This window comes from Eretmochelys imbricata, chromosome 17 (genome assembly GCF_965152235.1).
Source record: "Eretmochelys imbricata isolate rEreImb1 chromosome 17, rEreImb1.hap1, whole genome shotgun sequence".
Classification (NCBI taxonomy): domain Eukaryota; kingdom Metazoa; phylum Chordata; order Testudines; family Cheloniidae; genus Eretmochelys; species Eretmochelys imbricata.
In genome coordinates this window covers 12,758,410-12,780,264 of record NC_135588.1, presented here as the reverse complement: position 1 = coordinate 12,780,264, position 21,855 = coordinate 12,758,410, and the positions used below count along the sequence as shown (strand labels likewise).

The following is a 21,855-nucleotide window of genomic DNA, read 5'->3' as shown; positions in this document are numbered from 1 at the left end:
TCATAGTGGCACCAGATGGTGCCATAACAATTGCAAAACCTAAAGCCATATCTCTACTGCTGCAATGATCAATACAGCCCCTCAATATACCTTTCAAAATCCATGGGTCATACACATGTCTATCGCAACATGTGTTGTACCTCATCCAGTGCGTCAAATGGCCCAGCTACTGTGCAGGTAAAATGAGACGCTCACTACACACCGAATAAACTCAGGGTATTTTTGTCTTTTATCGTTTTTTCTATCATCTGTAGGTTAACACTTTTCACAAAATGATCACTTCAAATCTGATTTCTCATTCCTCATCCTTAAAGGAAACCCGCATAATACCTTCAAAAGACAGGCCTGGGAGTTTAAATTCATAACTCAGCTAGACACCAAAAATCATCGTCTCAATAGAGACACTGGTTATATGTCTCATTACAACAGTCTGCAGCCCAGTAACTCTTCTTTGCCCTATGACTGCAGAGGTTTTAATTGCCACTTCAGTTTGAATAGTTTTTTGCAATGTGTTATCTCCTTATGTTTAACAATCTGTTCCACCTTTTGTTTAGCTGTAACACTGAGTACCTTTCCCAGATCTGAAAAAGAGCTCTGTGCAGCTCAAAAGCTTGTCTCTTTCACCAACAAAGATTGGTCCAATAAAAGATATTACCTCACCCACCTTGTCTCTCTCATATCTGGGGACCAATACAGCTACAACAACATTGAGCATAAAATAACCTTTGTGATATAGCAGTAGAGTTAGTATGTTGCATGGGCAGTACATGCTAAAAGAATTATAAAATATATATGATTGCTTCCCTTTTGGAAAATATGAAGCTGGAGTTGAAATTGCTTTTATTAAATTAGTCTTACTACTTAATATTTTGTTCTGTTGATTGAGTCTTGAGTATAATAAAAAGAACCAAACAACTAAATGGCACTATTAGTGATAGTTTTATTTTGTTACGGAAAATAACTAATTTTGTTTTCATGGGTGGTAGCAGTTTATATTAAGATATGTATATATTTTCTTTAACAGACAGAACCAGTGGAGTAGAATATCTGATGGACTTACCTTGCACATAAGGTAATAATATGGAGTATTACAAGGTTATTTATCTGCTCCAGTTATTTCAGTTAATCTGGTTAATTGTGATCTTTTTTTAAAATCTCAGATCATTAATGGAAGCTTCAGAGTGGAAAATTGTATTCTGCATAAATATATTTGGGGCTTTGGGTGGGAAATAGATGAATGTATTTAGTCCAGATTCAGAAGTAATATATATGAGTCAATTTGGTATAATTCAATGTGGTGAAGAGTTGAAAAAGTGTAAGTTACATCATTTCAGGCTTGCTAGACAATCGTACATGATATCACCTCTGAATTTAAACCATTTTCTCTATTCTCGGATTTCTCTGCATTGTGTGTACAGCTGGAAGTACAAAGGAAGATATAAAATGAGCAAACTATTTGGCACTTTTTAGTAGATCTTCATATTTTTAATTTGTGTTAAAATTAATATACAGGTGACATTTGTACATCAAATTGAAAGGCATTTTTAACAAGACAAAGGTTTTTAGAATAAGCTTTTTATATTTTTAAAGACACTTCTTTAGCGAAAGAAGGGGATAAGATGTAACCAAAAATAAGCTAACCATATGTTTTTTGCCTATAGTGTCCCATACATCCTGAATCAGGAAAATTGCATTTCTTTGTCAGTGGACCAAACCAGGATATGGAATGCGTATTTTAGTGCACTTGTACTGGGACACTGGTGAATGGTGAAGGCATTACTGCTAATGCTATAATCAATAATGATTTTATTTTTAGGGCACTCCTGGCTTAAAATATTCTGGGTGCCCACCAAAATGCAACATCCTTCTTAAATTAAACCAAGGCAACATAGTGTTATAAATAAATAACAAATAACATATGTACATAAAAGGATTAAGTTGCATTATAAAGAAATAAATTCTGTTTGGAAACATACTTAATTTAGAAATCTATGTGGAAAGCATTCATTTAGTATTACATAAGATAAACATTTAAAACTTTTATGTCTCAGATAATTTTACTTTCATAAATAATTGGCACTGGAGTTTGATTTAGTGCTGTTTTTTACATTTCAAAGCAGCAAAATCTCCTTGAAAGCATCCTCAGAAGCAATTTCACTGTCAATTTGTGATGGAAGAGAAAGTTAATAATAAAAAAAGAATTTGCACCATGTAGCTAAAGGGTTTATTGAAACTATACAGAGATAAAGTTTTTCAGTGTCTTTGCCTTACAAATGACTTATTTCTGACAAGGTTTCATCGTTTAAAAATATCCATATGGGGTTGAAGGAAAGGTTTAAAAGTGGCTGTGCCTAGCTTGGATGGTAATTTTGGACCAGTTGAGATTGTTGCCATTCCATCTGTGAATTATTCTTTGTATTTGTGAAAATGTATGGGGCTGCAAAATGAATTTTAACAAAATGAGTGCACAAATTCTAACTTGTTTAATATTATTTTCTCTTTGACATGACATTATAAGGACTGTCTTACCGAGATCAGTGAGGTGTACCGCTCATGGCCTGCTTTTTACAGAATCTTCTCCCATTTGCCTTCAGACTGTGTTTTTTGTTTTGTTTGGGGCTTTTTTTGTTTTGTTTTGTTTTTGTTTGGTGGTTTGTTTTTGTTTTTTTGTGAACTTAAACCTGTAACAATAAAAGCACTTTTCTGATATGGTGAACACTTTCACTGATGATGATGTAGTACTGTGTTACATTTATACAACTGTTTCTACAGTTTGAAAATGAAATTAAAGCAAAATCTGGCCTATGTTGAAACTGCTATTCTGTCTATATCTCTGTTTAATTCCAGACCTTAATTTTAAAGGGTTTGTAAAAATGGTTTGTGAAACATTTCGAATTTAAGTGTATGAAATTTTGTAAAAGTGGCCTGTGCTTGTCTTAATTTGTGGGTTTTTTTGGTAGAACAGTTGTGCCTGTTTCAATTTTATTGACGTGGGAATTGTTAAATATCTATCTTTTAATTATTTAAAAAATCACTTCTGAGATGTTGATAAATTACATGTACATTTACAATGCAGTGATCTTTTGTATTTTATTTTTCAAAATAAATGCTTTAAATGTGATTTTTTTTGTTTTGAGTTATTAATGTAGCTTTTAACTTGAAGTTATCAGAAACAAGGTGTTACTGTACCATTCAGGTGAATAGCTGTAATAATGAAAGATACAATCTGAGGCCCTGAAACGTCAGACATTTATGTATGTGCTTAGCTTTAATATGTGACCAGTAGGAGTACTCATGTTCTTAAAGTTAAGCACATGGAGATTTGCTAGATTGGGACCTAATATAATGGAATTTTGTTTCCACATATGTAAATTCCGTTTTTCTAAATTTCCAGCATGAGCTAGCTTGTTTGTTGATTTTAGCACAGGGATGCTAAGCTAATAAGACCCTAGTAGATACTTATTTAACCTACTTAATAAATTATTTTCTTTGCAAAGATTCCTCTAATAAACAGTTTAATACCTGTCTTCTATAAAGCTATTATTCTCCACTCGTAATAATTCAAGAACCCCTGAAATGTCATTTACACTTTTTTTCCCACTCGGAGGAAGTCATCTTGGTGGTTGTGTGACCGCTGAGTGGGAGAATCTTTGTACTACAGTTACAGCTGCTTATTAAAAATTATAAATGTCTCACCAGAATATTTAAAGGACTCTGTCAAGGCATTAGTCATCATTTTGAAAATATTTTTTCTTTTATTTAAAGTAACCCACTATTTCCTTGCTAGACAATGTTTTCCCTGCATTTCACATGCATTTGCACCCTGGGTTATCAATAGAAGATTGCTGGGGACACTTGGCTTGGGGTTTCCTTGGTAGAAAAAGACCATTGCTTCAGCTCTTATTGAGGAGAAAGAGGAAAGCAATGAAGGAATAACATGGGGTTTGCAAACAAATTTACAACAAAAGAGGTAGATCAAGTTTTGAGTCTACCAAATATGACACTGTCCCTTGAACATTAGCAGTTTGCCTCGAGAGAGGGAAATCCGAAAACACGTTTGCTTTTGAACTTTTTGTTCATAAAGTATTGAAATGTAAATTATACTGCTAAAAATAGAGAGATGATTTGTCATCAAATCTTGTCTGGCAAAGTATTTTAAGAATGATTATTCAAAGGAGTTTTGTCCACTAATTTATTTCCTGGTCAATTGACTGAAGCTTTAAAGTTTGAGGACATCTTCACTCTTTTCCTCAAATATTTATTGTGGGCTCTCATCAGAATTTTTCTCTATTTAGCCTAACTCTCCCTCTTTTGTGACCGACAGGGACAGATTAATTATTTTTTATTTTTATTGGCAGTTTAGGGAGTTTCCTTTCCTTTTACTGCAGTGCAAGTAATTTCAATTTGAATTGGTTAAAATGGAATCTAGTCTTACTTTCTAAAAATCTATATTGAAAGACATTTTTATAGATGCAAACAAGGAATGAGACATGTTTCTTTCACAATTGTTGAGTTAATTTGCTATGCTCGATGTGCAAGGAAAATTCTTCTGTTCCTGATAGCTTAGTAGAGCCAAAGAAAACACAGAGCATCCCCTAGTGACAGAATAGAGAAGTGCAGCTTTGTAATTTCTGGGTCTCAACAATCTATTAGCAAAGTCAATGATAAAACCAGTTTTGTCTTGAAAATGGTCTTTGTTGTTTTCATATTGCTATAAAACTATTAGTCTTTTCTGGAACAAAAGCCCTCTGATGTTAGCCGCAACATTTTTTTTTCCTCCTTTCACGAGCAACAACAGATTTATTTATTTATTTATTTTGCAGTGTTCTGGTATGTATTATAACTGCTGCATTACACCCAAGTTCATGTACTTCAGAGCAGTGATCCATGACATATGTTTATTGTCAGTTTAAACACATGAATTGATTTAGGAACTTTTAGAATGAAATGCTATATAAACATAATCATTTACAGCTAAAAATGTATAACTGTAAACATTGTCATTACATGGTGTCCATTGGTCAGATAATGAATACTAGTCTATATTGTCAGATGTTTGACTTGTATGTTTTTCTTCAATTCCTTTTGCCTTTAATAGCTTATTCATAGAAACGTAGGGCTGGAAGGGACCTTGAGAAGTCATCTAGTTTTAGTCCATTACCTTGTGCTGAGGCAGGACCAAGTATATCTAGACTATGCCTGACAGGTGGTTGCATATAGCCTGTTCTTAAAAAATACCGTCCGATGATGGGGATTCCACAACCTCCCTTGGAAGCCTGTTCCAGTGCTTACCTATCCTTATAATTAGAAAGCTTTTCTTATTACCTAACCTAAATCTCCCTTGCTGCAGATTAAGCTGATTACTACTTCTCATGCTTTCAATGGACATGGAGAACAATTGATCACCAGCCTCCTTATAACAGCTCTTAATATATTTGAAGACTGTTAGCAGGTCCCACCTCAGTCCTATTTTCTTAAGACTAAACATGCTCAGGTTTTTTTCACCTTTCCTCATAGGTCAGGTTTTTTAAAAACCTTTTATAATTTTGTTGCTATACTCTGGACTCTGTCCAATTTGTCCACATCTTCCTGAAAGTGTAGTGCTCAAAATTGGCCACAGTACTTGAGCTGAGGCCTCACCAGTGCGCAGTAGAGCAGAACAATTACCTCCTGTGTTTTATGTATGACACTCTTGTTCCTGCACCCCCAGAATATTTGCCTTTTTCACAACTGCATCACATTGCTGACTCATATTCAATTTGTGACAGGTTTGATTCACTATAACCACCAGATCCTTTCCAGCAGTATACTAGCCAGTTATTCCCCATTTTGTATTTGTTCAGTCTAAATATTTTGTGGCCTGGAATGAAAGAGCTGTCATTAACCATGCAGTGAGTGATGTAGAATGTTTGACTCTACCTGATGGCTATTTAAAAAAGCTCTTACACAAAAGATGCTGTCCCCATTTGACTTGTAAATATTGTACTTATTGCAAGTGATCCTTTATATGCCTGCGTATAACTGTCATATGTAAAGGTCTTGCACTTTCTCTTACTGGAGATGGGACTGTTAAATATTGGGGTTGAGACTGGATGGCCATTGTTCGCATCTGCTGTCTTTTTGGTGGCCTGTTTGAAATGAGGTGATGGTTTCAGCCAATGCAAGTTCCTAGTGGACAGGTGATCACAGCACAAAATGCATCACCACAGTTGGTGCTAAATGAGCATAAGAACAGCCAGACTGGGTCAGACCAAAGATCCATCTAGCCTAGTATCCTGTCTTCCAAAAGTGGCCAATGCCAGGTGCCCCAGAGGGAATGAACAGAACAAGTAATCAAGTGATCCATCCCCTGTCGCCTATTCCTAGCTTCTGGCAAACAGAGGCCAGGGACACCACTCCTGCCCATCCTGGCTAATAGCCATTAATGGATCTATCCTCCATGAACTTATCTAGTTCTTTTTTGAACCCTATTATAGCCTTGTCTTTCACAACATGCTCTGGCAAGGAGTTCCACAGGTTGACTGTGTGTGGTGTGGAAAAACTTCCTTTTGTTTGTTTTAAACCAGCTGCCTATTAATTTCATTTGGTGGCACCTAGTTCTTATGTTATGAGGAGTAAATAACACTTATTTACTTTCTCCACATCAGTCATGTTTTTATAGACCTCTATCATCTCCCCTTTAGTCGTCTCTTTTCCAAGCTGGAAAGTCCCAGTCTTATTAATCTCTCCTCATCTGGCGGCCATTCCATACCCCTAGTAATGTTTGTTGCCATTTTCTGAACCTTTTCCAATTCCAATATATCTTTTTTGAGATGGGGCAACCACATCTGCAAGCAGTATTCAAGATGTGGGCGTACCATGGATTTAGAGCAGTCTATTAGTAATGCCAACTCCGTCTACCCCCTCTCAACCCTACTTTTTAAAGCACATTGGCAGAGAACATAAACGGTCACCTATGTTTTGTCTGGACTTCAGATTACATTCTTTAAAAAAAAGGGGTAGGTGCAGCCTTTAGCCCAATGCGCATCATCAATCTGTGTCCAATTAAAATGTTTAAAGGCTGTAAATAAGGGTCTTCCATTTGTCACCTTAGTTGTGCTTCTATTACTTCATGTTACTTTCAGATGCCTCTCCGCCTAGGGGGACTTTGAAAAGGCTAGCTGAAATCGTATTTTGAAATCCAGTTTATCATGCAAATGTAATCATAGCTAAGAAACTGTAAGTCTACAATATGGGTGTGTGGAAAGCTTGACACAGGCACTGACTGTTAGCCAAGATGGAAAAGCAGGATGGTGGGTAAGAGCGGTAAGCAGCCAATGGTCAACCACCTGGCAGGCAAGGTAAAGCAAGGCGCAGGTGCAGCTTTTTAAAATGTATTACGGGGCTGCTACCCCGGCTCTGTTTCGCAGCGCCGTTTTAGGGCTCGCTCCCGGCCTGGGGCTGGGTTTTCTCCTTGCTTTACTTCCCTCCGTGGTGCCTGGGGGCGACACCTCTCCTCAGCGCGCTCTGCAGCGAAACCCACCCCGCCCACACGCTGAGAGAGGCACGTGAGCGATGGGGCGAGACCCTGCCCCCGCACCCCCCATTCCAGGGGCAGGAAGGGGGCTCCGGCACGCAGCCAGCTCCCAGGGGCTGCAATCCCGGCACGCGACCAGCCCCGCCCGTCAGGGGACAGGCCACGCCCCCTCCTCCGGCCCTGCCCTCGCTCGGCCGGCCGGAGGAGCGCGTGACGCGGCACGTAGAGCGAGGGGCACGGGGCGGGGCTGCGGCTCATCCGAGGCGGGGGCGGGGCTGCGCATCCCTTCGACGGCCTCCGCAGCTGGGGAGCCGCCACCGCAGGTGAGGGGGAGGGGCGCGCGCGGCGGTGGCCGCCCCGTCCGTTGGGGGGCGAGGGGCACCCCCGGCTCTCGCTGGGGGAGGGGCTTCCCGGGCAGGGGCGCCGCCGGGCTCTGCCCAGCCCGTCTCCGCCCAGCCGGGGTCCCCATGGGGGCGGGGGGACGCGTGTGCCCACCCCCACCGACCTCCCCCACCAGGGGCTGTGGCAGCCTCGGGAGTGCGGGGCTGGCCGTTACCCCGGGGCTGTAGCAGCCGAGCAGACAGCCAAGGCACATCACCAGCCCCGGTGGGTGCGGGGGGTTTCTAGCTGGGCGCCCTCAGACAGGGCTCCTGAAAGGTTGGCGGCCTGGGCAGAGTCTCCCCTCCCGTCCCCAAAGCCTGGAGCAGGGACCTTTGCAGCTGCAGCCCGCTGCATAAGGGTCACTATTCACCTGCATATACTTGGGTTTGGTTTTTTCCCCTGTGGTGCCCTGAGTGCCTTTCTCCACCTGGATGTAATCCGAGTCGTTTACCAGGGATGTTTTCTCCCTTGTGATAGTGGGATGCCTGCAGCCAGATGGGTGGATCCAGGAGTGCTTTTCTAATGGCTTAAAAAAAAAAGGGGGGGGGGGCGGCAGCCCATGGGTAGACACCTACACACTGTGGTGATGGATGTCGTTTTGGCAGGTAGCTGTTTATTTTGGTTCTTAAAAAGCTGTCACTCCCAAGCATCTAAGTGAGGAAAGTTGCAATAGGGTGAGACAAAATCAAAATGGAAACTGTATAGGTCTAATTGAAATGCACAGCAAAATTTTTTAGCTGAGAGCAGTACTCCCAAAACTGCCTTAAAATTACCACCTGGCAAGTGGGGAAACGCTCCCTCGAAAAGGCCTGGTAGGGCTGCAACAGGTGTTTTAGAAACCAATAAAAATAGGTTCCTTTGGACTGTTGCCACCAGGTGGCATAAGAATGGTTGTCGCAGTATGCTGGCCCATTCTTACAAATAGCGCTGCTCCTGAAGACTGCAAGTGCCAACCTGTCAGGTGAGAAAAATAGTTTTGTAGGAAGAGCTTTTGAAGGGGACAATGTGCAGGCTTCTGGTGTTAGTCAGTGTTACTGTCAGCAAATGCAGAATGGGCAATACACACAGGCAGACTTCATCTGTTCTCTGGCATCCTCTGGTTAGTTTGGATAACCTCTACTTCTAATGCAATTTCCCACTTAGGGTTGTTACTGCTGGTGATGCTGCTTCCAGTCATATCCACCTACACAGTATGTCTTTTGTTTTAAACTGTTCCTTCTGGTCGAACCAGACAGAATTAATTAATGGTATGTGTGCAAGATACCCTTTTGTCTTTTGCTAAGCATGTCTCATGTACCCAGGCCTTTACATTTACAATCAGTTATATTACTGACATGTTAAACTGATTTGTAGCATTCTGCTTACCACATGTCAGGGGTTCTTTTGCTGTTTGAGAATATTCTCTCTCTTGTTTGGGGGCAGTTTTCCTTTCTCAGACTAAGGTAACTCTTCTTCCCCAATTTCTCTTCTCCGCTCAGTACACACAAACCCTTGACCATATGGGATTCATTTCGAATGTTACTCCTGATCTTCCAGTAGGCTGCTGTTCAGCCATGCACAACATTCTGTCCCTGCAAAAACCAAGGTTCCCTTGAAATCTTCTAAATCCTCTTAAAATTCAGCACAGAATACTTTTTTACATTTGAATAGCAGTGCTCTGGAAATAGGGTTGTAAAATAAACAGGCTAACTGATCCCTTGTGTTAACTTCACAAATGATACTGGATTATACATTGTTTATGTCATTTTTCATGTACATAACTTCACTGACACCACATCTCTGGAGTACTCTGCCTCAGAAGCAGTTAATTAAACCAATCTGAAAAGAGCTGAGAAAACAGCAATTGTGATAGCATTTGTATGAAACACTACACATACTCCTCCTTCAATCTGGGTTACAATAGAAGGTGAGACAGTACTAGGCATGTTGTCTTCCCTAGAGAATGAAACAAAACTAGCAAAACAGGCTCATTCAGTAACTGAGATTAAGGAAAAAAACATATCTAGGGGAAAAATGTCAGTTAACAAGTTATGGGGAAGTAATCTTGTCCACTAAGTAGAACAGCAGTTTGTAAATTGGGAGGATATTTCTTTATAATTGGATTATTAGATGGGTCTAAGGTATCTGATGTCTAATTTAGAAGAATGATACATCCTATTAAGGAAGTGTCTCCATTCATTTTCTTTTCTAGATTTGGCCTTAGTATGATGTTCTAGAAAAATTAAAGGGGCCCCAGCTACTTAATTTAGGTCCAAATTTTGTTTTTTTAATGTAAAAAAAAAAAAAAAAAAGATTTACAAAACCTAATGTGAACATACTTTTTTAAAATAATGAAAAGCAGGATTTTTTGAAGGGAGGAGGAGTTTGGGAGCAAATTACTTATTCCCCTGCGCTTCTGTGAACCCAAACACAAGAGCATTGGATTAGTGCCTGAGAATCAGAAAGTGGAACCACCCACTCAGAAAGATTTGCTTATCTTTTTTCTTTTAGGCAGACTTCTTGTTCCGGTGCTGGTCAACAGTGATAGTGATGTCAGTAGTCCATTGCATGCAGGGGTATCTGAGGGCGAGCAGGAAATGAAGCAGGTTTAGAGAATAACTTCAGCTGCCTATAAATGAACATCAAAATTCAGGTTAAACAAAATAAGAATATAATTTTAATTTTTTTCTTCTGATCATTTATTTGAGTATTCATCTTCTTTTACTAATGACTGAAGCATCTTACTAACAAAATCAATCTGTTCACCTTTTAAAAAAGATAAAATAAATGTTATTACAAATCCTTGTTCTTGGGCTCTGATGATGTACTCTGAGCTTCATTATAGAGGCAATTGTATTGCTGGAAAGTTCAAATGGAAATGCTAGTTTTGTAGCCAAAGTTTTCAAACTTGGGTGCCTAAATGAGAACACCAAATTCCATAATTGGGCAGTCAAACAGGATCCTGTGGAAGCATATTAAATACTCATTTTAGAGGCAGAATGGAAATAAACATAAACTAGTCTCTCAAATATAGGTGCCCAAGTTTCAAAATTGAGTTCAAAGTTTGAATGTTATCGCTGTGAGTAATCCTATAACTAAGTAACAAGGACTAAGGTAATATCAGTATTTACCAGATTAGAATCAACTGGGATAGGTTCTACCAATTTTTCCTTTGACTGACAAGTGAAAGCTGATCCTTAAATAACGGATAGATGGACTGTCACTGTTGGATTGCTATTATATGTCTGGATAGAAGCATACTTTTATTTTTCTCTTTCTAACATTTTTTTTCTTATAAAGTTTGAATGATAAAAGTTGATTAAAGGCCTTTGGAGATGGAGTAGGGAAGTTGCAGAGAAACACTCCTAATAACTCCTTCTTCTCAAAGCCTTACTTTATTGGAAAGAGGGAATTTTTAATGAGATTTTGTCACTATTGGTACTTCACAGATTATGATATTCCATGGTTATCCAAAATTCATTCTTTCTCCCTGAATGTGACATTCATATAGAATCTGAATTTTGTTAATTCAAAACAAACTCCAATGATCTGAAAGATTTGGGAGTCCCTGGAGAAATGTGGATAATTATCGCTTATCAGTAATAACCGTACATTATTATCTCAGCTTCTGTGAGATAAGAACTGGGAATATAGCAGCCAAAGCACTGGCTTTCAAATGGCAGTGTTATAAATAATACATTACCTGTAAATAAGATTGAAAATCTTTCTGTGGCACAGTGCAAGATGTAACCATGCAGCTGAAGGCTCTTGCAAGCTACCATGCAGTTTTAGGCATGTGAAGAAATTATCATTGAAGGAGTCACTACCAACATTATTTTTTGCTTGAACACTCTTGTTAATGTGCATTTTGGGGGGGGGGGGGTGCAGTGCACGTGACTTTTGAGTATCAATTGTATTAGATTAAAAATAGGTCTTTATTTCATAACAAGATTTAAAACAATTGCCAAAGCCAAGTCCTTCTACCTTCATATATTTGCCTGTGCATTTTATATTGTGATGAAAAGAGGGTTATGGAATGAAAGCTCATCATCTTTGTAGTTCTAAGATGTTTTTCTAATTACAGTCAGCGCCCATTTCTACCATTTGCAATGCAGATGTTTCTTATTGTGCATATGAGTAATATGTGGCATGGTCTCTAGGCCAGTCCTGTTTGTCAGACCAAGAAACGCGTTACAATCTGATAAAGCAACAAACCCATTTTCTGTTCTCAGAGGCCATATGCTCTGGGTAAATGAGGTTGGATCGTCTTAGTTTAAAAAAAAAAAAAGGTAAAAAAAAAAAAAAATCATCTGATCAGCTAAACACAGATAGATACCACTGCCAAGGAAATGAAGTATAATTTGTCTTTGCGGGGTCTGTCTGTAAACTCTGCCAGTGATGGAAAATAATCTATTTTAGGGTTTTATTCTGCTGCCCATCTGCTGAGTATCTGAGCACCTTACGTGTAAGATCAATAGCAATAATAATACTAGCTCTTACTTATCATTTTTCATCTATACATCTTGGAGCACTGTACAAAAGAGGTCAATATCATTATCCTCATTTTGCAGATGGAGCAAACTGAGACAAAACAGAGGTATCCTGATGTGCTCAAGGTCACTCAACCTGCCAATGGCAGAGCCAGGAATAGAACCAGGTCTCCTGACTTCCGGTCTAGTGCTATATCCATTATACAACACTGCCTTGTAGTGCCCAAAAGTGAAGTCCCAAGTGGACTTCATGGACTCATTTCTCCCTTTCAAGGGTCAAAATTCTCTTAGGGGTAAGGTTTTTTTTTGTAGGGGTGGAGGGTCATCAGAATTTGGGAATCAATGTGGTGTTTGAATTGCGAGTTTCATTTGTGCGGAAAAATCATTTACAAAATTTTTTTTTTTAATGTTTCCTGAAGATGGTCAGATTGTGGATTCATTTGATCTCCTCTGGAAGATTGTTGCATAGTTGTATCCACTCTGTAATGGTGGTTTTATAGCAGCTTGAAAGAAGGAACTTGGAGTGATGCAAAGCTGTATAAAATATTAAAGAAGTACATTTTCTTTGTTGGGATGATATTGTGTAGTCAGATACACCCACAGCCCTGCAAACATAGGGACCTCTGTTCACACCAAAATGTAGTAGTAAAGGAATAGCAGTATTTCTAGCAGAAATATAGGATCCTCTGCTCTCTATTTCTCACATTCTGCTGATTACTCTAGTTTGCAGTTTCCCGTCTTGTTATTAACCTATTCTGTACCACGATTGTTGCTTCCCCTTTGTCCACCTCCACAGCCTTGGCCAACATGCTTTTCTTCCAAGCTCCAGGAGAGGTAACAAGATATTAGATGACTAACTGCCTCTGTTTCTACCAGATTGTGTCCAATTGTCCAGATCGCTCTTGGTCCTTGAATGACTTCATAATACTTTGCCTCTGTGCTGCAGAGCCGTTTTGTCTTACGTTTACTGAGGCAAACTATTTTGAATCCAAGCGAAGATACTGTTAAACTTGAACAAGTAAAGTCACAGGTTGTTATGATGCTTTGCTCCATGTGTTGACCACATAGGGCAGCCCAGAGGGTCACATGGCACCTCAGTGCTGGAAGCTGAATGTAGTTCTTTAGTCTGGTCACTAATGTCTCAGACTAATGTGTTTCCCTCAGGTGTTGTCAAGAATGATCTCTAGCCACTAGATAATAGTGACCGCAATATAGTTCTTCATCCTTGGACGTGGAATCATAAAACAATGACGCTAAACTTTGGAGAAAAAAAAATTTTTAAGTGTAAACTATTGAAAAAGGATCTAAAATCAAACATAAATAGATTAAAATCCTTGGATTTAGCATGGAGGCTACGATATCTTTGCAGAGTTCCAGAAGGAATGCCTAGCCCTAAACAAAAAAGGAAGCTGCAAGGCAAAGACATCACTAGAATGCCTAAGTGGCAAGGTTCAAGAGGTAACTCAAGCCCAACAGTTACCCTTCAGATAATGGAAAGCCAATAGGAAAGAGCATAGACTATTGCAGGTAAAATGTAAGATGGAAACTGGAAGGGTTAAGAGAGAACAATTAACCGAAGACGTGAAAACCAATTAGAATAAATTGGCTCTGGACAAAAGACTAGAGGTTGAGGATAGTTCCCTTGATTACAAGTCTTCTGAGGGAGCTGTTCTCCAAGGAAAGGGTTCCTCTTATTACTTTCCCACCTTTTGTTGCAGGACTCTCTGTGGGAACAGTATATAAATCTCAGTAATTCCAGCTCCTGAATGTTACTAATCCCAAATCTCCCAATGGAGCCTCTACCATGATTTCTTCTTTTACGTTTGCAGTGTTTGAGCTGCAGAGAGCAAACACAATGTTTTAGGGTCCCAGTCTGATCTGCTCCATTAGGCAAAACTGATATGCTCCGTCAGGCAAAATCACCTGGATATTCAATATTGATGTAGGGTCTAGTGATGCTTTTAGCTATCTTCATTACAAAAAGGGCATCTGCTCCATTGCTTTAGCTTTCACAGGTCTTTAATTGAGGATGCTACATTTTGTTTGTTCGGAGATCTTCTACTAAATCATCTTGCCCATTTCCTGGCTCCAACAGATGGAAACTTTCCCTGGCATTTGTGGTGAGTGTGGAGTTAACTCTGTTCCTGTTGTGCCTTTTGATGTAAAACACATTCCACTAGCATAAGACACTTGTTATAAACCTTTATGCTGTACTCTTTAAAATAAGTTGTGTATCTTTTTGTAATACGCACAATGATTGTAATCTGTTATCTTCAGTACTGTATATTTCCTCCCTAGGATGTTTATGGAAAAGAAATACTGACAGTTTTTCCTATAAACATGTTAAAAATATGTGTAGTCACTAGGCAAGAAATTACCTTGTTAATTTCAACATCCAATAAAATATTGGTGGTAGGATCAAGCAGTTCTTAGGGAAATCTGATTAGGGAAAATGGAATATTTTCAAGATAAGAGGCTACAAACGGTGGAATATGAAAATATAGTAGCTAAGCGACCTTTTAAGGTACTTACCCCTCCTTTTGTGCTAAAAGTGAGTTGGGAGAATGGTTAATATCCCCAGTGGTATGCACATGCAAAGTACTCTGGTGTGTGTTGCTTTTGGAGTAGTAGAGAAGGGAATTCTTTGCAGTTAATATAGCTGGAGCGTTCAAGTAAAAAAATATTTGGCACCAAGAGCTATTCCAAAGCTAAAAGTTGAGAGGTTTATTAATGGATAATACAGTCTTCTGTTAGGTCTGTATTTCCCATCATGAATAATTAAAGATTTTTATTTTGGGGCTGGTTGGGGGTCAATTCTGCTTGCGATACATCAACTGGCAGAAAAATTAAACTGTTTCCTTTTCAGAAGAAATAGAGGCCAGTTGGTTGCTTCATGAAACGCTTGTTTTGATTGTTTTCATCTATTGCCGTGTCTGTCAGAAAGACATTGAGGTGGCTGTTGCTATTATAAGCCATGCTTTCCTTTTCGTTCAGTCTTTTTAAAAACACTTTTTTAGGGGGTTGGGGATTAATGGAAGCTAGGGCCAGTGAAAGGTGTTGAACTGACAACCCATGGAGACTACAGTTCTCCAGCTGCAGGACAGATATAGTATGGGAGGCTTTCTACCCTCAGCATTCCTCAAATCTGAGCTGGATGTATAGACTCACCTCTAGAAGGTATTTTGGTATCTATGTCCATTAAATCATTAGTTGTTAATGTTAACTGCCCACTGCACCTTGAATAGTCTCTTTTTAACTCATTATTTGTTCCATCCTTGTATTAGCTGTGACACCCTGAGTACCTTTCCCAGACCCGAAGACGAGCTTTGCGTAAGCTCAAAAGCTTGTTTCCTTCACTGGCACTAGTTGGTCCAGTAAAAGATATTACCTCACCCACCTTGTCTCTCTAATATCCTGGGACCAGCATGGCTACAACAAGGCTGAGACTGCCAACAAGATTGCTAGTTTTGGTGATTTTTTAATTTTTTTTATAATGTTTAAATTCTATTCTCTGTGGGTTCTTATGCTGGTCCATCACTGTAGTGTCTGATGGGATCCCCCTGAGATCAGGAGTTAGACCACCAAACTCACTTCACATAGCCTGCTAAGTAACCATTGATGGTGGTTGAAACTCTCCTACAGGAATAATGTTTCAGTGGTTAGGATGCTAACTTGGGAAACCTAGCTTCAATTACCTGTTCAGCCACAGACTCCCTATATGATCTTGGGCAAGACACTTAGCCTCTCTGATCCTCTGTTTCCTCTGTGTAAAATCGGGACAATAGCACTGCCCTTCCTCACAGGGATATCATGAGGATACACACAGTAAAGATTGTGAAGTGCTCAGATTCTTTGGTAATGGGAGGCCATATAAGTATTATAGTACATAGCCAAGTTGAGAGCGCTGGTGTATCTGACATTGGGGGTGCTGATGGTTGCAGTTTTTTTTAAAAAAGCTACTGTAGACATACGTGGACGCTATCAGGGATAGCTGGTCCAAAATTAGGGGTTTTTTGGTCAGGTGGCAGAGGGTAAAGTCAATTCTCTCACTCCCTTTCAGATAAATGATTTGGTCATATTATTACTATTAATTTATTTTTTTAAATAACTCAGTGCTGGTATCTGTTACCTGTGAGCAGCCTGGCTTTGATAAATAAGTGACATCCGATAAGGAAGCAGATCACTGTTAATGTAGAAGCTTAAAAACAAGAGACACTTGAAGTGCTAGGTTTTGAAGGACTACTGCAGACGGGATCCGAGAATGGAGAAAAGACTCCAGGAACTCATACTCCTTCAACCAGAAAGGGTAGGAATGTGGGGTGGAAGCAGATGGTAGCTCATTACAAAGAGCTAAATTGTTGTGGGAGAGGCTACTGGTAGCCTGTTTTCCTGTGAAATGGAAATAAAAACTGCTTAATAATACAGTTCACAGGTTGGTTATACTAAAAACTGCAGAGCTTCTTTATTTTACTTTCTGACAGACTGAGAGCAGTGGTGATGGGTTTTGAAGGGAATTCAGTCCCCAGGCTGGAGGGATGATGAGGACACCCTGTGGATGTGTTGGAAATGAGGCTAGAATGCCAATGTGAGAGAAAGATAAGACCTGTAAGCAAAGGTCCTAATATTGGAGTGATGCTTGCTGCTTTGAGCAGTCCCGTTCGTGACAAAATACCAGTATCCAGCCCAGAGTAATAACGTAAAAACCAGCTGCAAACTTAAGTGAGAATAATAGGATAACAAAGTGTATGTTTCATGCACTGCTAGAAATCTAAAAAGTTGTTTAAGCTGTGGTGTTTTTCCACTTGCAGAATGTACACAAGTCTTTTTAAAGGAGCAAAAGACCACAGCGAGAAAACAAAGTGTAGAGAGTGGTGGCAAAAGAGGAGGATTCAATGCTGCCTGCTGTCTTCCCTGTTCCCTCCCTTACTAATTCCCTCTCACACTGCACAGAAGAGAGCACAGTATTTCCACCTGGTTGGCCTCGCTTTTCTGCTACATAAGATGGGCCTTTATTATCCACATCATGCTGCATCGGTCTAAATTCACAACAGTGTGAGACTCAATTCACAGGAAAACTTCATCAACGTGTTTGTGGTTAGAATGCTAGATTTGTAGCTCGTTTTTTGGGGTTAATATTTTACATGAGTTGGTAGAACTGCACCAGAAGCCTTCAGGTAAAGCACAATGTGCAGAAAGCCCTGCTATAAGCATCTGAAGCTACTGCACTAACACACAGCAGAGCCAAAACTGCTTTGAAAGATGCAAGATGATTAAATGACTTGACAACATTATTGTAAACAATGACGGGATTACTACAGCACAGTCCAACCAATAAGAGAACAGCTTTCAGAACACAACTCTGTAAACAGCCAATTGCAATTTAGCGGCAGGTGAACCAATAGCTAATTGGAATTCAGCTGGGAAATGACAGCTCTGCTGCTGAAAAGAACTAAGCCAATCAAACACTGAATTGGGCAGCGTATGAAAATCAGCATTTTATTCAGCCAGTGACAGGGGTTCTCCTGCTCTGAGTCTGACAGGAGATTTCTTGGCACTGCTGGGCAGACTGCATTCCTCCAGATATATGTGCATCTGTGAGCTTGACTCACAGCACAATAATAATCATCCCTCTAATGATTCACTTCCCAATAATAACAGTGTCCTAAATTATTTGTACAAAGCAGGACAATTATGTGTCTCTGTCAGCCCTGTGATTGTCTGCAGCTGGTAGGGAAAGTATCCAGATAATTTGGGTCTTGTCTGTCATTTAGCATTGCCACGGCTGTCTGCCCGGCAGACCTGGTTACAAGAGCCAGAGGGATGGTGGTAGTCACAGGGCAGAACAAAGCCAGTGGAAATCTGGACGATGCCATGTCGAGTTCAGATGCAGAGGATGATTTCCAAGACCCTGCCACTCCTACTGCAACTCAGGCAGGGCACTTGCTGCCTCAGCAGGTAAGAGTGGTGTAAGACTGTTCTCCTCTGAGCTGGTGAGGTGCTTACATTTGAGCCTCCATTGTACAGTATCCGGGAATCCATTATTTCTCATGCTGAAGTCTCAAGAGTTTCTAGTTTAATTTCTATTGCCAACTAGCTTGGTGAAGGAAACTGAACTCCTTTTTTGCATGATAGCCAGGCGTATTACCCGCGAAACCCATACCCTCCCTTCATCCACATTAGGATTTATCTGCTGTCTTCTACCCTAGAAAGAGAAGTGCTTGCTGCCTTATTGTAAATATAGGTAATTCTTACCCTCTAAACTCAGCACAACTCTTCGTTGACCTATATCTGCCAAAAGTTGTTCCCCGCTCATTTCTTTCTCTGAACTGCTTCCTTCATTACCTTGTTTCACTCTTGGGTTACTGCCTTTCATGCAGCGGCTCTATGCTTGGAACAGTCTCCTCCTTCCTTTGTGCCAGGAGGTTCCCTCTCCCTATTCCTCCGCTCTTTATGAAACCTTCAGACTTCGATCTCCTCGCAGACTGTGTCTTTGTGCCATCTTGGATCTGTAATCTTATCCTGTGTTTCGTAGAGATTCTCCTCTGTGTGGGTCAAGGGATCTTGTCATATACATGTTTGTGAAGCACCACAGAATAACTTTTAAATAGTGATATGATTGCTTTTCCAGTTCCCAGAAGTTGTTCCGCTTAATGTAGGAGGCATGTATTTCACTACCAGGCTGTCAACACTAAGACGCTGTGAAGATACCATGTTGGCTGCTATGTTTAGTGGAAGACACTACATTCCAACAGATGCTCAAGGCAGATATTTTATTGACAGAGATGGAACTTATTTTGGGTATGTGCATTGTCCTTATTACTCTAATTTTGAAACTGTTACTGTGTTAGGAATCATTAATTTTAAGAATGCAAATGAATTCTTGCCTGTCTTCTGATTCAATCCCATTTGAATTGCATCTTTTTATCAAAGATTGGTGTGATTAACATGCAACTACAGTTTTTAAACTTCTTCCAGAAAACTGTCAGATTTCTTGGTATGTTGTTGTGCAAAAAACCCTATTATTTAAAAACTAATTATTGTAACTCACTTTACAAAAAAAACCTGAACAATGTTTTAGTCCTCAGCAGAAGTGTGTGTACATACAAACACACAAAAAAGCTCCATCCAGGGAGCCAAGTTGCTTGTACATTAAAAGTTGAGTATTTGACACCATTTCTTGTAATAACATGATTGTGGCCTCTTTTTTGTGATTTTTGTTGGTATTATCTTGTTGTTTTTACCCTAAAAGGGGATGGCAGTGATGTTCCTAGGATATTTGATAAAGTCCTCTTTTTGGTTGTTATGATTTTCAAATGTTTTATGGAACATTTGTAGAGATTCGTCCAAGTTTAGAGTATAACAGTGCTGTTAAGGAAAACACAATGCTAGTTGTCTGACTAATTTACAAGCTTGACTTCAGTGTAAAACATTCTTCCCTGTTAATCATATTATAATACTTAGAGGGGCCAAATCTTGTTTTGGATAAAATTGCAAATTTTTATCTTTTTTTTTTTCCTCTTTTCTGTTGTCTGCATTTTTATTTGCCTGAATTTCACATATCTGAATTTCAGGTATATGTAAATTCAGGTGAACAGATTAACACTACATGCTGATGAAATGTGTGGCACTGTTTCAAGCCTGCAGATATTTATTCACCTCCAAAATTGCCAGATTTTCTCTGAAAGAGAATTTGTTGTTTGAAATCTGGCCCAGCTCTAATTATAATGCACTTTAGAAAGCTGAAGGTTTAGGTAAAATTTATGCCTTTCGGGGATTTTCACTTTCCAACAAATAAATTCTGCAAAATGTAGTAGGATTAATCTTTGTTTTGCACGTGGACCAGCTACTCCCTGGACCAGTGAGAAAGTAAGCATAATAATTTTTTATTGTTTTAAAAAGACCTGTTTACATATTATAGGTGGGAAAACAATGCAGGGGTCAAAGAACTTCTTTTAAATTGCTGATGTCTGGTAGTGTTATATTCAGAGCTCTGTTATAATCCTTCTAAAGGTCTCAAACAAGATAGTAGCTTTCTTTTTATTATTTATTTATTTATTTATTTTGAGCATGATTCTGCTAATATTTAGTTCCACTTGTTGGCAGTAATTGCTACTCCAAATAATAAGCTTTTTCATGATCAGATCTTTGCTTGTAGAAATATATATTGGACATTCTAACCTCATTTCCAAAATACTTTTCCCAGAGGGATGTTCTTCATCTATCCAGTTGAGGACCTAATTCTCTTCAAAGCCAGTCAGTGCTGTTCCTTAATCCACCACAAAGTGCAATCTATATCAAGACAGAATTTCCTAGTATGATTAAGCTGATTTGTTTATTTGAAAACAAGTGTTGGCATTTGTGAGTTTCTTATTGCTGGCAACTGTCTTATTGGAAATTGAGTTAATTGTGATATACACTATCGAACCAAACCAGCACTTTATATATTTCCTGCAACATTATAAAGAAGGGCCAAGTAGCAGGTGTGTTCTTTGTTTTAGGTCATATGTTCACTAATAGGATTAATTAGTGAATGTTTGTAAAGTGGTTTTTCTATCTTCAAAGCATTCTGATCTAAACCATTGTTAAACACATTCAAATGAAACACTCTTTCTGTTGTCAGAATAATTGCAGAAGGCCCTAATCCTGTAAAGACAACTCCACAGCCAGACATTACAACCCCACCTGGAGCTCTTCAATGTTAGTGAGGTTTTCAGTGGGCCGAGGGATCTGCCCACATAGTTCTTTAGCAAAATCGGGTACTTAATGAATACAATTATCACTGTGAAAAGAAAAGGAGTACTTGTGGCACCTTAGAGACTAACAAATTTATTTGAGCATAAGCTTTCGTGGGCTACAAAAAAACTTCAAAAACAGACTCCACCGAGAGACTGCTGAATTGGAATTGGGGTGGGATCTGAGTTACTCAGGAAAGAAATTTCTGTAGTATCTGGCTGATGAATTTTGCCCATATGCTCAGGGTTTAGCTGATCGCCATTTTTGGGGTCGGGAAGGAATTTTCCTCCAGGGCAGATTGGAAGGAGGCCCTGGAGGTTTTTCACCTTCCTCTGTAGCATGAGGCACGGGTCACTTGTTGCAGGATTCTCTGCTCCTTGAAGTCTTTAAACCATGATTTGAGGACTTCAATAGCTCAGATATAGGTGAGAGGTTTTTTGCAGGAGTGGATGGGTGAGATTCTGTGGCCTGCGTTGTGCAGGAGGTCAGACTAGATGATCATAATGGACCCTTCTGAGCTTAGTATCTATGAAGCTATTTCCCCATGTTTATTCCCCCTCCTCCCCCTCAGATGTTCTTGTCAACTGCTGGAAATGGCCCACCTTGATTATCACTACAAAAGGTCCTGTCCTGTCCCGCCCCCGCTCTCCTGCTGGTAATAGCTCACCTTACCTGATCACTCTGGTTACAGTGTGTATGGTAACACCCATTGTTTCATGTTCTCTGTGTATATAAATCTCCCCACTGTATTTTCCA

The 21,855-nt window shown here is 39.5% G+C and overlaps 2 protein-coding genes across 12 annotated transcripts in view; both read left to right on the top strand.

The window, feature by feature from the left end:
- Window positions 1-3,121, top strand: part of TPST1 (tyrosylprotein sulfotransferase 1) — a 59,640-nt gene extending 56,519 nt beyond the window's left edge. For all 6 annotated transcript variants that reach the window (XR_013348246.1, XR_013348245.1, XR_013348247.1 and 3 more), the window contains 2 exons: window positions 1,025-1,072; window positions 2,519-3,121. Coding sequence is in view for 3 of the 6 variants with exons in the window: in XM_077836484.1 (XP_077692610.1) it covers window positions 1,025-1,072; window positions 2,519-2,687 (217 nt within the window). In the remaining 3 variants the exon portion in view is untranslated. The remainder of the gene's footprint in view (window positions 1-1,024; window positions 1,073-2,518) is intronic.
- A 4,632-nt stretch (window positions 3,122-7,753) lies between these two features.
- Window positions 7,754-21,855, top strand: part of KCTD7 (potassium channel tetramerization domain containing 7) — a 29,335-nt gene continuing 15,233 nt past the window's right edge. For 3 of the 6 annotated variants that reach the window (XR_013348280.1, XM_077836759.1, XM_077836758.1), the window contains exons 1-5: window positions 7,769-7,839; window positions 9,041-9,144; window positions 10,388-10,529; window positions 18,138-18,321; window positions 18,995-19,164. Coding sequence is in view for 5 of the 6 variants with exons in the window: in XM_077836759.1 (XP_077692885.1) it covers window positions 18,187-18,321; window positions 18,995-19,164 (305 nt within the window). In the remaining variant the exon portion in view is untranslated. Of the gene's footprint in view, window positions 7,840-9,040; window positions 9,145-10,387; window positions 10,530-12,852; window positions 12,921-14,372; window positions 14,487-15,191; window positions 15,837-18,137; window positions 18,322-18,994; window positions 19,165-21,855 lie in introns of those variants that run through there. The other 3 variants (XM_077836756.1, XM_077836760.1, XM_077836757.1) reach the window with 3 other exon arrangements.